Genomic DNA, 16,333 nt, shown 5'->3' with positions numbered 1-16,333 from the left:
CCCAGGGCATTATACATTCAGAGAGTCAACGCAACACTGGGAAAGATTAGACGAGTGTAAGTTTGAATAGTGGTGTGAGAAAGTGCTTACAATGCTACATGAAGAGAATTCAGAAGACGGGATTGTAAGCCTTCTGACTGCGCAATTTATATGCGAGAGTGAGATATAAAAGTCTCTACTATCCCTGAGGTGAGAGAAATATAGAATTCACAGTTCTCTTCAAGAATGCTTACGAAGGAGGGAGGGAAGGTTGGTTAGATCTCGTCGGTATGCCCCCCCTTGAAATCTGTACCACAAGAGAAAATCGTAGTTGGAATGTTGTAGTGATTCACAATTGGAATAAAAGGACAATGATAGTAACGTGAATGATAAGAGATCATGCAGATAGACAGCGAACTGCACTCGTAAACGGCAATGAGTCCGGACTATCGATGATAAGAAATAGATTAAAGAACCTGCGTGGCTCAAAGTAAAATTCTGTGTAATCACGACTTGTAATTCACCCAAGAGACGACCCGAAACTCATTCTTGGGTGTTCGGTTTGTACAGATAAAGCATGATACACACTGTGAGGAGGATAATATGAGCCTTTTATACCTTTACAACTAAATAATTACAATGCATATATATCCCTTCCATCCTCCACGAAAACATCTTCTTACCCCGCACACAAGGCAATCAGACTCTCTTCTCCCATTTAAAGAACATTCTTTCCGGATGTAACAATTGCAATAGCAATCTAAATCCGGTATCCTCCTTAATCAACAACTTCAACCTCTCAATTGCATCCGCCTCACTCTCACCCTCAAGCTGTACAGGCTTAACCTTGTAATCTTTGAAGAGACCCACCAACACTCCAACAAACTCAACTTGCGAGAATTTCCTCCCAGGACAAACTCTTGCACCACCAGACCAAGCAATGAACGGATTGTTTGCCTTTGGAAACTCTAAAAAGGTTTCAGTGGCCGGGTTTGAAGATGATGGTGAAGCGGGGATGATCCAACGAGAAGGTTCCCAAGCAAGAGAATTGGAAACCCAGTGACGGGGATGAGTGTGCATGGCTGAGTAACTGGGGATGATCATGGTGTGGGGTGGAAGGATGTAAGTTGAGTCGTTTACTTTGAGTTCACGGGGTTCGGGGCCGCTTGTTTTGACGATGGCTACGGGGGTGAAGAGACGGACTGTTTCGTACTGTAAGAATAGTCAGTATAAGTTGGAATGGTTATGGGCCTAGTGAATTGGTTGAATATGATGACTTACAGTAACAGCCAAACAACGCTTCAGACGAGGGAATATTTCTGCATAGTTCGAAGTTTCTGGGTCTTGATCACCAAATACTTCGTTGATCTCCTCGGCAATCCAATCTTGAATGTCGGGACGAGTAGCAATCAAGGCAATACCAAAAGCCAGTGTATTGGCCGTGGTATCATGCCCAGCAAAATTGAAGACGAAGATATTTCCGTAAATTTCTTGTTCCGTCAAGCCACCTTGGCTTGAAGCTTCCTTGCTCTCCGCTTGAGATGCACGTACAAGTGAATTCATCAAGTTATTTCCATGTGTGTTTCCGTCCGCAGCAGCTTTCTTTCCTTCTTCGTATGCATTTGTCATATAGTTTTGGAATGTGACAGTTGCTTCATGAAGTGGCTTCCAACTTTTTGGTAGCCACCATTTATCCAAATTCTTTGGACCTAATGCAACCAAAGCGATACAATTATCCAAAATCAATTTCAATGCATCTCTGATATTAGCAGAGCCTTGAGTGTCAGATTCTTCTTCTGCTCCTTGATATGGGTATGATTTTCCAAAACCAGCACTAGACATCACGTGTAATGACAATGTGCGTACATCATCGCCAATGGTATTGATGGACGACTTTGATGACCAGTATTTTCGCATTCCGGTAGCTTGACGAATGACTTCCGACCAAACAATTTCATTATTGTTCTCGTTGAAACAAGTGGCTGTGATTTTGCGATGACGCTGCCATTGTGTTCCCTCGGTCGTTCCGAGATTAGGCCCAAACACGTTAAACATCGCCAACATCTCTGTTGGTCTGGTAAATTCTCTACCACGTGCATTGATATCAATCAAAGTCTCTGCATTGCAAAGTTGTAGCCAATTTTTGCCCGGAGTCACGAGAATAAAAGCATCGCCTATCTCCTGGTGAGCTTTGTATCGATCGTGAATTTCCCATCCTCGATAATTGAAACGAGTGAAGTTTTTGGTGAAGGGTAGATTTTTGAAGTATGGTAAGATTCTGGTATCGACTGCCATCCACAGAGGATTACCGGAATCAATAGGTAAGATAACGAGCGGTAGACCAGTTTTCTTAGCTTTGTTGTAGTTGACAGCTAAAGAATAAAGTACGTATGAAATCCATCCTGCCACCGGGATGAAGAAACCCAAGAATAACGAAAAACCAGCCATGATTGTCGACTGAATAGTAACAAAAGGCAGCAACTTTCAAAGACTGACGAAGACAGAAGATGTTTCACAAACCAGAAGAGGATAATTTCAAAGCTTTGGTGTTGATGACAATTGTTCGGGCCTATTGCCCGAAAATGGAAATATGGAACTTTTCGTATGGGAGTATCCACAATTGATGAATTGAAATGATGGTGAAAGTAGGCAAGAGGCACAGCGCTTAAAACAAATTACATGAAGATCATTGGATGGTCAAGAGAAATCAACCTCGCGTCTAGACTGGTAAGGGTTTAGGAAAGCTACTAAGCATCTTGCTTGTGATTATGTGATTATGGGGTGATGTGATGTTGTCGTTCAAATTATTCGCGAGCCATTATGTATTATACTTTTTCACCTAGGGATATAATTAGATATTGATAGACTAAATCATTCTAGTCCTAATAAAGTAACATAAGGGAGCACCCGTCAATAATAATCGTCCAATATAAGATGAGGCATACTAGGTAAGCACTTGACAAGCCGTTGCATAGCCGGTACATGTATTTGCGGCCCCCAAATCACAAACAGAAACCGGAGCAAATCACCATTCAGGTAGTTACGCAACTAGATACCGTTTATGGAGTTTACCGATACCATTCATTCAACACAGATATTCAATAATGGGGTGAGAAGTTATTTCGTCAACGCTGTGAACGCTAGTCGGTAAAGGTGCAGAATCAAAGTTGGGGGCCTATAATTACTGGAGCATTAATAACTGGGGCATTCACTGTGATGCGATTATCCACTGTGCCGGGGCTATATCTCTTACCCACTACTCCGTACACTAAATTATACACTGTGCTATGTGGATAGGCTAGGTTACCCGCCCCCGCTCACGCACATGTGGCTTCGCTAAATTTACCATACGCCAATTCTCTCCATCCGTGCTCAGCCGTGTCCTAAAGATGCCGATCTGATATCTGATACCAACTAGGCTGTACCTGTTTGTTACTAGGTATCGACATCATATCACAAGCAAGCCACGCCAAGCTTCTATTCGAAACGCCGTTTCCAACTCTGAGGAAACCTTAAAAAAGCCAGAGGTATAACAAGAGATCAAATACTTGGTGCTTTGCTATCATATCTGAAAAGGGTATTCTTTCCTGAACCCCATCCATACGCACGTAATCATACTCCAACATGCATTTCCCCGCTCTCCTCGCCAATGAGCGCCTCACCCAACTTCAACACTCAACTTCTACTTCCCAATACTCTGGTAGCTCCGAAGCTACACACAATTCTCCAATTCAGATATCGTGCATCGTTTTAATTATTCTCGGAATCGTTGCAAAGGCGGCATTCGCGGTGTTGAAAGTTTGGACTGGTTTAGATTGTGAGTTTGTGATTTTTATGTGTCTGGTTATATGAAATTTTGACTAAGTATGGCCTCTTAGATACTATCCTTTGCGTTTTGGTATGTATTATGGCGCTGAAAGCATTCATAGATATGTGAAGCTAACACTGGTATCAGACGGGAATTTGGTATTCTCGAAGACGACCAACTACATATGTAGTTTTGTGAGTTTAGACCTAGGGGGTCTTAACATTGTTATGGCGTTGATGGGGGCAGAAGGGAATATGGAATATAGTTACGATTATGGCTGCGGTTTGGTTTTGGTTATAGGTTAGGGTCTGGGTTACATTCTGATCTTTCATTGGCTGGATGGGCTGAATGGCAATGGGTCATAGGAACTGGGAGGAGAGATTTGCATTTTGGATGGCGCAACAGAAATTACGATTTATGAATGAAACTACAGATCAACTGCATCACTACAGAGCAACACGCAGAATGAAATGAAAAATTATGCTCATGACTTTTCATCTAATCCATCTGGTGAAAATTGGTGAAGGCAAAGTCAATATTTCTTTCTGAAGGTTCGGTGAAGGAAGAGCATAGTAGAGTTAATCTATTACATTATTAAAAAAATATATCTTGGTATTCATACAATTCAAACTTTCTCAGAACCAATTACACTGTCCATCATGACCGAGGTTTCTAGCCCAACTGGCTTTTCCTCGTCTTTTGCTCTTCTCCTCTCCTCTGCGACCTTCTTGAGGTTGAACCATTGCATTCCACAAGCAAATGGCAGGGACAAACAAGCTGCCGCCAAAGCATAATACATAGCATCTCTAATAGCAATGGTGTATGCTTCTCTCAAGGCAGTTAGCACAATTTCCGAGCCACCGGCTAACTCCTGTAAGCCACTGGCGCCAACTTTAATAACCGCTTCTGCTGAGACAGCAGTGGTATGAGCTGGAACACTGGTCTGTAATCTTGATAGAAAGAGAGATTGTGCGATGGAGACAGAGACGGAAGAACCAATCTGATACATGAATACCGCAATGGCATTTCCAGTAGGAGCGTCTTCTTCACTCAAAACAATTTGCAACGCGGTATATGGAAGTTGCTGTGCCATTCCAGTTCCCCATCCATTGATTACCATATATGCGGCCCATTTGACCGTAGAAGTGTTGGTATCAATCGTAGTAAGAAGGCCGGCACCGACCATTGCGATAATCGTTCCAAGAATCATATATGGAACGTAGTATCCCCCATTTTGTAACCACAACTCCAGTAAGTGACAGGCCAATGATTTGAGGAAGGACTATCGCGATGAATCGAGTGCCACTTTGGATTGCTGTGACGCCTTGAATGGATTGAAAGTAAATGGGTAGATAATAAGCATAGACAAAACTCATCATGCCAAATGTCATGAGGAATATACTGCCCATCAGGATTGATCTTTGTCGGAGGATACGCAAGGGAATTGTGGCATGTTCGCCTCGTTTCCATTGCAGGATGCCGAAGGATATTATGAGTAAGCCAAAGCCAACAAATAATCCAATAACTTTTGATGATTTCCAAGGCAGAGGTCTGCCCACCCCATTGTAATGCTAGGAGAAGGCAATATATAGCTCCGAGAAATAGTAGGACTCCGCCAATATCCATACGCTTCAATTTTGTTGGAAGATCTAAGGCACGGTTCGAGTTTCGTACGCCTTTAATCCGAAAGAATAGTACGATGAAGACAAGTACAACAGCGCCCATAGGTACATTACTATAACTTTGTTAGTGTTTGTTGAATTTCAAGGATAAATGGAATCGATTACATCCAAAAGCACCATCTCCAGGAGGCTTTGTCAGTGAAGACACCACCAAGCACAGGGCCAATACACACGCTAATAGCAAAAGAACTGATAACAATGCCTTGGTACATAGGTCTCTTTTCGAGCTCTACCACAAAGTTGACGATGGCCAAACTTCCCTGGTAGATTCCCGCTGCCCCGAAACCAAGAACAGATCGGCCTCCGATGAGAACACTGGAGGAAGGGGCTGCCGCACATAATATAGAAACCCACTAAGTCATGTCAGATACCTTTGAATTGATTCGCAAGGTGAAGGTACTTACATTCAAATAAGGCTATTGATCCCATATAAACGATCTTAGGATCGAAGTATTTGTACAGGTTACCAAACAAAGGTTGGAATGCGGTAACGGTAAGAAGATATGCTGAACCATACCAGGCCACATCATTCAACGCATGAAAATCAGATGTAATCCTGGGAATTGCAACAGCGATAATATTCATATCCAATGCTAGAAGAAAGATTCCCAAGCATAGAGACCCGATGACAGCCGCCAGACGCCATGAGTGAAGAAAGAGCTCATCGGACTCGAATGTTTGGAGACTTGCGGGGCTCGAAACATCCGTAATGGCCACAGCGCCCATATCTTTATCGATAGAGACAGTGTCCTTGCTGGACAGAGCTTCGTCTTGATTCAATGTCATGGCTGGTAGATGATCGTGAACCACTTGAAGTCGTGAATCTTTTGTCAGGTGGCGTAAAATGCTTTTTGTATATGGAATCAAAGATGGACGTGAAACTTCAGCAATTTGGACCTCATGAATTTTGTGAACCCCCTACCCACCATTCTCCATTCTTGGTAGAAAAGAAATTGCATTAGCATGGCATGAGTGACCAACAGCCTTCACCGTTTGCCCAGCGGGGGTGTTTTGCCGGATATCATGATGACCTCCAGAAATGTATAAGGCCTGACTAACTGGAGATAGTATCGCTTCTAGCTGATCTCAGCATAAGAGGCGAAGTTATGCTGAAGCCTGAGGGTAAACGATGTATATCCGGCTTGGTACCTATCTCTCCCGTCATTTTGACACGCAAGTTATCTACGAGGCGACAATCATGTACTGTGTACATAAAATTCGACAAGGGGAGAATTTTTAGACCCCCCTGTCACCTGATGTGACACTAAAATTTAGTGCGCAGATTTTAGCTTCCAATATAAATTTGATGTGAAGAGGTGGTCCATGCAGACAACCTTGATCTCGTAAAGTATTAACGGCCGGGAAATGTCCCATTTGGGTAATATCGCATCATGATAGTTCGTGATAGTGATTTGTGATTGAATCTCAAGGCAGATTCTCAATATCAAATTGACGCCTAGGTGATGGGCCAATCTGGTAACCGCGCATCTGGACATTTGAACAAGAACCCCATAGCACAATCAGCACTATGCGACTAGTATCGGCAAAGTCCTGTCTTAGGGGCTGAACATATCATCTTCAACAGTGGAGGGGGCAAAAGTGAGAAAGTATATCTACTTGTGTCGATCCTCTTGGATCTCCAATTGAAGAGATCATCAAGCACTTCTTTTGTCTTCACACGCATATTGTCTTTGCTCCAGATATTCTCAAGTCCACACAGCTCTTCAGAGAGTAGACTATCTCACAATGTTTCTCAACGCAGCTTGGAGATTTGTATCCACAAGCGAGTATTCACAGTACTTCCTCGCAGCAGCACTGTTCGGCACTTGGCTTCTCTCATGGCGTTTGTGAGATTCACCATTCGCCCATACCTTAGACCACAAGACCCCATCGAACTTCCATATTGGATCCCAAGTAGGTGATCTTCTAATTGCATACTTCAACCTTCACTAACACCATCTAGTCCTAGGACACAGTCTTAGTTTCTTCCAGAATTCTGATAGCTTGATCGAGCGTGGCTTGTATGTTAACTTTCTCATTTTCATCTTCTCATTTGTCTTAATATATTATTGCTTCTGGAATATGATACTAACAATGGCCCTTCAGAGATTACACTGGCAGAACTCACGAGCCTTTCGCACTTCAAGTGGCTTCGCAATTATTCTATATTGTTACAGGACCCAAGGATGTCGCAGAAGTCTACAGAAATGTAGCCACTCTGAGTTGGGATGGTCACTTGTCTCAAATTCTTTCTAACTTTGGCTTCACTGGCAAAGCATTGAAGTTGGCATGGCATGTACCCGTTCCTGGAGACAAATGCTATATGCACAAGAATCCAGTCAACCCAAAGCAATTATCTCTAGTCAAACTCATTGAGGAAGTTTACATTGCACAATTACTCCCTGGTGTACACATGACGGAAATGTCAGAGAAATTCATCGTGTCACTCAAAGACTCACTTCAACCACCAAAGATGGACTTTTGTACTTTGAGCAGGAATGGTCTCACTCGCCGGGTCTCATTGAAAGCTCTTTGTCGATCTACCCTTGTGGAAGCTGCAACCTTTTCCATGTTTGATAAAGCTCTCCACAAGCTCAATCCGGATATTGTACAACACATGTTGGACTTCAATGATAGTGCCTGGATGGTTTTCTTCGGTCTTCCTGAGATATTTTCAGCCAAGGTGGCCAAAGCCCGCAAAACAATGCAAAAGACAATGGCCGAATTTGCTCGTCTTCCAGAAAAGGAGCGTGAGGGTCAAGCTTGGGGAATTGGAACGATTCTAAAGGCACAGGAAATTGTTGGCATCGATATCGAGAGTAGAGCTTGCATGCTCTTATTAATCTACTGGGCGTAAGTTTCGTTGATTCCTATATACAAGAATAAACTCCTGACAATCAATAGTGCAAACTCAAATGAGTACAACATCTCATTTTGGCTTATTGCTCATCTTGTTTACAACGTCCCTCTTATGGAGCGAGTTCGCGACGAATTGGAAGCCGGCTGGAAGGACGGTGAGCTTGACATCAAATATCTATGTGCCAATTCTCCCAATCTTGATGGTGCATTCCAAGAATCACTACGATTGAACGGAGGTGCCATGATGAGTCGTCAAGTCAAACAGCCAACTATGATCGGTAACAAGCTAATGCAACCTGGATCTAATGTTCTCATGCCTTCCCGACAACTACACATGAATGAGAGTGTCTGGGGTCAAGATTACAAGAACTTTGATGCAGAGAGATTTGTTAGAGATAAGGGCATGCTGAAACATTCATCTTACCGCCCATTTGGCGGTGGAATCAGTTACTGCCCTGGTCGTGTTATGGCTAAGGAGCAGGTTTACGCTTTTGTTGCTATTATTTTCAGGAGATTTGATGTTAAGTTGGCACCTGGGATAAATGGAAAGTTTCCAGTCTTGGATGAGAGCACTCCTTCGCTCGGAATTACAGGTCCAGTGAAAAATATGGATGTGTTCATGGATTTGACCGAGAGGAAGAAGTATAACCTATACTGAGAGCAAGGGGTAGGAACGATTCAATGGGAGTTTTCATAAGATGCTTTATAACAGCTTCGTCTCTATTTTTATGTACATATTTTCAACAATTTTTTGAGCGCCGAGAGGAACAATTGAATTTCATCAATCATTTAACACTTTTTCCCGATATCATAAGAATAACGAGATTGCTGAATTGTGCTTGGCTAGTAGAGTTTCCCTGCGTCATTGATTTGAGTTGACAATTCTTCCACAATATAAAATGGCTTTGATTTAACATGGAGTGATGCAGCACGCAAGAGGTTCAAGAGGTCATCATTTTTTGCGTCCATTAGGGGGCGTATAGATTAACGGGACACTTTTCAATTTTCAAAAAATTGAACAAATTTATTCTTCAATTGTTTGATATTATATTTCACGTTCTGATTAATTCATTTTCAATAAATAATTGTAGCAATTCCAAAGGTATACGAATTGATACATCAAGAGAGATTCACAAGTCAATTTCTTTTATTAGCCTGTTTGTCCGTACACCCACTGATGATCTCGTTTAGATGCCATTCTAGACCTCGGTATTAAGCGATTGAATATTATTAGTCAGGGACTCTGCCAGACGAGCGGGCCGCTCAAGTGTCGACATCATTCATACACATGGCGGGTAGGATTGTGAACCCAAGACAACGGTTCCTTCAAAACCATGTTACCTTAAAATCAAAACTTTGGTCTTTACAGACACACCTGCACAAAAATAGCACAATCTTCACAAATCGTGCGATACCGACGATTAAAATTCTCCGCATGCGAAATATGCGACATACACGGTGGTATCACGCTCAGCCATGCTTGGACGGAGCTAGACCCAAATTAGGCAGGTAAATATTTGGCCTATGTGATTGCACAAATTACACGCACTGGCCACAAGGCACACGCCGATCTCACATCCAGGCGGTTGGAAATGAGATTTCGACACGCTTCCTCCGTGACTCCTCCTGTCACAAAATTCCGATAAGCATACAAATGAAGAATTGGCAGAAGAATACTGTGTGATGGTAATTTTTTGAGTTTGTGACTAGTGAAACCAAGGATCTGGAGGGGTAATCACGAATCATACAGGGTAATGAGCTCGGCGGCTAACGCAATTGGGGTCTCTACAGGCTTTGGCCGTGAGATAGACGACTGACCATGAGATTCTTGCAGAAATTCTAGCAGAATGTATCGCAAGAATTACGACCTTACTAACTTAGAGCTTACCTTGCAGTAATAAACGCATGGCACAGTGGGTTCACCGATCACAGTGGGCATATTCAATAGGATTCACGGAGACCCCATCCTAAAAGGCTGTGATGAAAGAGACCCCACCTCTATGCCCCATCCTTGTTTGATTTCCATGTGGCATCTCTGTAACCAGTGGCAGTAGATAAGCACCACGTTCTCTTCATGTTCGAGAGTTTAAAACTCAAGCTTTCTTCTTTTGTACTGTGGACAATCATCCTCCACTGATCCAGTATAGACAACCAAGTTACTCAAGGTTGACTCATTATACACCATGTCTACTTCTACTTCGGGCTCAGTGGCTACTGTTGAGCCAACAAAGGTTGATATGAAAACCTTCCTGGTACGTGCACTTGTTGTATCCACAGACACTGGGAAAGCCTCAACTAACAATCATTCAGGGTGTCATCTGGGGAGGTTTCGCGATAGCTGCAATTTGTATGGCCTTACGGACATTCTCTAGAATCAAGACCTTCAAAAGTCTCTACAACGACGATATCTTTGCCTTTCTAGCCTTGGCTCTTGCACTTGCCAGTGCAATACTATGGCAGATTCATGCCCAAGCGATGTTCGACCTCATGGCCGTGTCAGCTGGGATCAAAATGCCTGGAGCGGATTTTGTTACCAACAGTGAGGCTTATTCCAAAGCATCTGGAGTCGTCATTATCCTCTTCTACTCCACTTTGTGGTCTGTCAAGTTCTCTTTCTTGCTCTTCATTCGAAGACTTGGATCGCATGTCGCAAAGGTTGAATTCCTATGGTGGCCAATCACTGTTTTCACTATCTGCACCTACTTTGCTTGCATTGGAACAATTCAATATCACTGTTTGTTTGTTCCATTGACTACGATCGAAACGAAATGTACAACGGACTCTGCTGTGAACTTCCAACAAATTACTTTAAAGTTAAACTGTGTTTGGGATGTGGTTTCCGATGCTTTGAGTAAGTTTTCTTTTCTGTTTCTTGTGTTAGACTTAACTAACTTGCATAGTCATGATCATTCCAATTAGTATGTTGTGGGGTACACAGATGAAGATGAAGAGAAAGATTACTTTTGGTATCATCTTCTCTCTTGCTCTTATCACAGTCATCTTCGCCATCGTGCGAACTACAGTCGTCAGTTCATTGACCCGTATGCCTGATACCTCTTGGCTCTACATGTGGTCTGCCATTGAGACTACAATCGGTAAGCTAATTCTCCATACTATCTCTTTTGTAATTTTTGATCTAATCATGTTTCTCTTCCAGCCATTGTAGTTGTCTGCCTTGCCTCTATTCGCGGTCTCTTCTCCAAGGAAGAAAACGTCAAACCATCCAAATATACTCCACCAAAGAGCTCTGAAATCTACCCCAAGAACAGCAGGAAAAATAGATTGAGGGTAACACTTGATACATTTACCGGTCGAGACAGCTATATGCGAACAGGAGATTCGAAGAACAGCCAAAGTCCTACCGATGGGGGAAGCAGTGTAACAAGCGAGCAAAACATTCTTCCATTGGATAATGTCAGGGTCAAGCAACGATACGAGGTTACTCATGAGCTTGCGACGACACCAGAGCGTGAGAGAACATATTATGAGCACGTTTAGTTAAGTTTTACTGTTGTATATATTGTATGGTTTATGGGTTATGTGGGAATGGTTGGAACAGTCAAGGAAAAGATTATAACATGCGTGACGGATTTATTACGATTCTCTTAGGGGCTTGGGTTGTTCTGTATTCATTTTAAAGTTTAATATAGCAAATACCCAGATTTTTTATTCTTTTACATTTGCCTTTTATCTTGGTCCCCAAGTTTCAAAATGTCACAGTGATCGGATTATGGCTTGGTCCACCAGTGGGTGTATGGCCTGACGGGACACTTCTCAACTTTTGAAATTTCCAAGAAATTGATTATTCAATTGTTTGATATCAGAGTTAATCTCTTCATTGTTCAATCTCTCATGAAACATTTTAACTATTTCTAAGATATATCAAGAGATACAGTATTTCTAAATCGATTCTTAAAGTGACCCGTCAGTCCGTACACCTACTGGTGTTCTTGTCATAGATGAGTAATCACACCACAATTCGCCTTAGAATCTTGAATCAACTTCTCGCAAAGTTTACACTTTGCAGGGAAAACCTCATATGGGAATCTTTTCGCAAGAAAATCTAACAACTTCATTTTCTTGGTATCATTCCAAGTAATGCTGTTGGAGAATATCCGCACCCTACGAAGAAATCCCAGGCGCATGCATACCCCGCATACCCTGGTATAAACCACCCCTGACCTGGCCTGGGCTAGATGCTTGCTTGGTGAATTCAGCTCGGCTAGACTCACAGCACAAAAAACACAGAACCGCCTTTCTAAACATTCGCTAAGCTGAGCTAATTGAGATGTTTACGAGGGCTGATTAAACAAAAGTGCAAGGAATCGCTGATCAATGATCAGCAATTTAAACTTAAAGGCTGATTTTAGAAATCAATCCCTTCGATGTTACTTCAAGCGTTCTATGAATAGTTAAGCTATCAAGGTAATGCAACTATGCAATGCAACCACGCCGACACGCCACGCCTGTTATCCCACTCTTACATAACATTTACGCTGCAAATTAATATCTGTATCATGAGAAATAATATCAATTGCACCAATACTGCAATACCGGTGTACAGTCCCTGTCCCGCGCTATGTCGATGTACGTTATACCCATTGCAACCATACTTTAATATTCGAAAGAAGATTGGTTACATCGGATGAGAGCACCACTGCTAACTGCTACGCTGACATCTGCTTCACCATACGTAATTCGACACCCTTGAAAATAACGTTTCCTAACCCTGATGATGAAAACCCAGTGCCATGTTCTCCACCACACTTTTTTATTACCCCTGAACGTCAAAAAACGCATTAGCCGCACGTGGCACTAGACAAAAATTATTCCGTCGATATTTGTTTTGACCAACGATATTTCATCCCACTGTGATGACATCCAAATTGACGGGTTTCACGGTACACAATCTCTCCAGGTTAGAATCCTACGGTAGAAGATGTGCGCAATTTCCAGGAACATGGTCGAGATAAATCGATTGCGCTTAATTAATGCGCACACACACTAAAACGCATTTCACACGCGTAGAGTTTTTTATCGCACTATCGTAGGCTTCAAGATACTTCATGCACACGGATCAAATTCATCCCAATGGTACGAACTTTTTCTCCACTTCAACTTCGCGAATTTCTTAAAACGGGCTGACTACCGAAGCTATGTTTCATACTCTAAACAGTCCGCCCCGCTCATCAAATTGTTATGCCTGTTTAGGGTGAAGGAACGATTAAGTTTTAATGAACTATCTACAGCTGTAGTGGAGTATGTCGGAGTTAATGTTGCCTCCGACACTTATGTGACTTAATATCACAATCGGCTCATCACTTGTGAAAATTGGCAGCGGCTATTTCTATCTCACCGCCGTCGATTGTATGTCTGCTATCGCGACATGGCTTAGAGTACGTTACGGTAATTTCATCTGTTCTGCCTGATGTGAAGTCACAATTTTACGCCCCCACCTTCCCAGTTAGGAAATAGTTCTTTGAGAATGAGATTCGGACATTTGCCACGCAGTATACATCTGGTTCTCTTCTCGTGATCTTTCGTGTCGGCCATCTTCAAACCTCGACTTGTATCATCAAAATGCTTCAGGAACTTTTTGACCTAGCTCGCTCCCAAGCGGGTGCTTGGAGAATAACCTCAGAGGTGGTGTTTGATACTTGTGTAATTTTGATCATTCTGAATAGACTTTATGTCACAGCATCTATCTACCGCAATCGTCCCGTAAGTCCTGCTTCATCTACTCACCATGTGAACAATCACTAACTTGGATAGCGTAACATACTTATTTCTGGACCTAAGTTGCGTTGGGGAAAATGGTTGAGCAGCATAAAATACGTTCTCAGTGCTCCAGATATCATCCAGAAAGCATATGATCAGGTACTGAAATCTGATGTCTCAACGCCAAGTCTATGTCCGATCCGAAACTGAATGGATTGTAGGCCAAAGGAGAACCATTTGCTATCCCCGCTCTCGACGAGTATCAAGTCTTTGTTTCGTCTGAGGCGCACATCGCGGAAGTAAATGAGAGTTCTCAAGACCATTTATCCCTGCATGATGCCATGGAAGATGTATGTCTTCTCCGTTCCCTTTGTGAAGAAGTTACTTGTGCCATGAGGGTTGCGTTAATATGATGTATAGAGAGTCAAAGCAAAATACACATTCTATGGATTTGAGACAGGAGAGATTGATCCTCATGATACTATACCAGGACGTGTTCTTAAGTTCCTTTTGAGAACGAATCAACCAGCTCTGAGACCCAGGATTCAGGAGAAGATTGAGGAAGCTTTTAGTAAAGTTTTGTCAAAAGAAAAAGCTGTCAATGGTAATGAACTTACTGTGAAAACTACCGTTGAGAATTTGCCATGCTAATTTGACGTAGATTGGACTTCAGTTTCTGTCTTAGGCTTGTCTGAGGCTATCGGTTTGAGAATCAATTGTCAAGTGCTTGTTGGAGATGAACTTGGTACGTCTATACGCCGAGATTTTGTTTGATGTTTAGTTTCACTAACGAATACCTAGCCAACAACCAAGATTATGTTGATGCCGTGCTACGATACTCGAACGATGTTATTCTGTCTATGGAATTCTGTCGTTACATGCCTGCATTCATCATTCCGTGAGTACCCCATTTTCTGTACTCTTAAATATTCAATTCTGATATTTGTTTTTTTTTTAGATACGCCTGCCCCGCAATCATGGCTTGGAGTGGTGCAATGAAAAAAATAGCCGGGCATATCAGACCTTTGGTTATCCAACGTCTCAGAGATATCGAGGAGAAGAAACCCTTACCTGTAAGCTATCTTGTAGAATTTCCAACTAGTGCTTGCTAATTTATCAATCACAGTCTGATTGTATAACTTGGGTCATTGTAAGGATCTCAATTTCCACATTGTCTGGCCGAAAATTATTAACCTCGTTTAGGAATCATCCACAACTCCCCGCCAGCGCACCGTGGAGCGTATCGTACAACAAATGATTGCCCTCACTTTCGCCTCCGCCCATCAACTTCCTCTTGTCTTAACTTTCACAATCTACAACCTCTGTCTTCACCCAGAATACATCGAACCGCTCACTGAAGAAATCCGCTCCATGCTATCCTTACCCGAGGAAATACAGTACAAGAACATGCCTTTGATGGAATCTTTCCTCCGCGAATCAGCTCGTGTGAACCCATTAGATGCGCTTTCTATTCAACGTAAAGTTATGAAACCATTCACATTCTCGAGTGGTGAAACGATTCCGCAAGGGAATATTATTGCGGTGCCTCAGGATGCGTTGATGAAGAGTCCTAGGTATTACAATGATCCGGAAACTTTTGACGGTTTCAGATTTGTATTACCGGAGGATAGAGGGAGAGAAGAACCCAGGATGAAGTATACGGATGTTAGTAGTGGGTTTCCATTTTGGGGGGCTAGTAAGAAAGCTTGGTGAGTACATCATTTTGTTTTATTCTTATTATATACGTCGAGCAAGAACTAACACCTCATTAGTCCTGGCCGCTGGTACGTCAGCGCATCATTGAAACAGATTTTGGCGCACTTATTGACAAACTATGAATTTAAATTGGCGGATGATAACAAAGCACTTACCATGGGATATACCACAATGGTTATCCCAAGACATGGAACGAGAGTCTTGTTGAGGAAGCTTGAGAAGAGTGAATAGGTGGTGATGAAGAATACGGGAATATGGAAATGTACTGATACTTCCAAGGTTGGGCTGGATTCACTTCTTTCTGTATATATTTGGGAATCGAAATTTATTTAATCATGCAAAACTTTTCTCAATGATTGAGACTTAGCTATCCACACTATTCACATTTGGAAAATTATCTAAGAAAATGCGTTGCATTGAATGATAGATAAGTTGCACAAATGCAAGGCTAATGAGCTTTGCAGCCGGGATCCCGTATATATTCCTTTGTTACAATTCATCAGAAGATAAACAGCCATTGATCTTTGTTTTACCTTGATTTTAAAGTTAAATATAAGATATTAATACGTGG

General features: G+C 42.3%; 7 protein-coding genes across 7 annotated transcripts; 4 read left to right on the top strand and 3 right to left on the bottom strand.

Annotated features, from left to right (window-relative positions):
- Positions 1–567: 567 nt before the first annotated feature.
- EAF02_011558 (uncharacterized protein) lies at positions 568–2,649 on the bottom strand. The gene is made up of 2 exons (XM_038907605.1): positions 1,261–2,649; positions 568–1,191 (listed from the first exon to the last, which is right to left on the bottom strand). Exons 1-2 carry the CDS (start codon positions 2,425–2,427, stop codon positions 679–681), a joined length of 1,680 nt encoding a protein of 559 aa, XP_038752618.1. The 5' UTR covers positions 2,428–2,649; the 3' UTR covers positions 568–678.
- Positions 2,650–3,603: 954 nt separating this feature from the next.
- EAF02_011557 (uncharacterized protein) lies at positions 3,604–3,985 on the top strand (the record flags this gene model as incomplete). Its single annotated transcript, XM_038907604.1, has 3 exons — positions 3,604–3,796; positions 3,858–3,877; positions 3,935–3,985. 3 exons carry the CDS (start codon positions 3,604–3,606, stop codon positions 3,983–3,985), a joined length of 264 nt encoding a protein of 87 aa, XP_038752617.1.
- Positions 3,986–4,412: 427 nt separating this feature from the next.
- On the bottom strand, positions 4,413–4,973 carry EAF02_011556 (uncharacterized protein; the record flags this gene model as incomplete). Its single annotated transcript, XM_038907603.1, has 1 exon — positions 4,413–4,973. The coding sequence occupies one exon, from the start codon at positions 4,971–4,973 to the stop codon at positions 4,413–4,415; it is 561 nt and encodes a 186-aa protein (XP_038752616.1).
- Positions 4,974–4,993: 20 nt separating this feature from the next.
- EAF02_011555 (uncharacterized protein) lies at positions 4,994–6,255 on the bottom strand (the record flags this gene model as incomplete). Its single annotated transcript, XM_038907602.1, has 3 exons — positions 4,994–5,522; positions 5,575–5,797; positions 5,874–6,255. The coding sequence occupies 3 exons, from the start codon at positions 6,253–6,255 to the stop codon at positions 4,994–4,996; spliced, it is 1,134 nt and encodes a 377-aa protein (XP_038752615.1).
- Positions 6,256–7,307: 1,052 nt separating this feature from the next.
- On the top strand, positions 7,308–8,986 carry EAF02_011554 (uncharacterized protein; the record flags this gene model as incomplete). Its single annotated transcript, XM_038907601.1, has 4 exons — positions 7,308–7,383; positions 7,433–7,490; positions 7,576–8,322; positions 8,374–8,986. The coding sequence occupies 4 exons, from the start codon at positions 7,308–7,310 to the stop codon at positions 8,984–8,986; spliced, it is 1,494 nt and encodes a 497-aa protein (XP_038752614.1).
- A 1,525-nt stretch (positions 8,987–10,511) lies between these two features.
- On the top strand, positions 10,512–11,826 carry EAF02_011553 (uncharacterized protein; the record flags this gene model as incomplete). The annotated part of the gene is made up of 4 exons (XM_038907600.1): positions 10,512–10,580; positions 10,639–11,179; positions 11,229–11,423; positions 11,486–11,826. 4 exons carry the CDS (start codon positions 10,512–10,514, stop codon positions 11,824–11,826), a joined length of 1,146 nt encoding a protein of 381 aa, XP_038752613.1.
- Positions 11,827–13,672: 1,846 nt separating this feature from the next.
- Positions 13,673–16,091, top strand: EAF02_011552 (uncharacterized protein). The gene is made up of 10 exons (XM_038907599.1): positions 13,673–14,049; positions 14,101–14,205; positions 14,268–14,396; positions 14,467–14,650; positions 14,708–14,791; positions 14,848–14,944; positions 15,005–15,119; positions 15,173–15,196; positions 15,250–15,755; positions 15,819–16,091. The coding sequence occupies exons 1-10, from the start codon at positions 13,909–13,911 to the stop codon at positions 15,991–15,993; spliced, it is 1,560 nt and encodes a 519-aa protein (XP_038752612.1). The 5' UTR covers positions 13,673–13,908; the 3' UTR covers positions 15,994–16,091.
- The last annotated feature ends 242 nt before the right edge of the window (positions 16,092–16,333 follow it).

Source organism: Botrytis sinoallii (assembly GCF_014898435.1).
Source record: "Botrytis sinoallii strain Bc 23 chromosome Unknown BSIN_033, whole genome shotgun sequence".
Taxonomy (NCBI): Eukaryota; Fungi; Ascomycota; class Leotiomycetes; order Helotiales; family Sclerotiniaceae; genus Botrytis; species Botrytis sinoallii.
The sequence above is the reverse complement of the archived record's forward strand: the minus strand, read 5'-3'. Positions and strand labels throughout refer to the sequence as shown.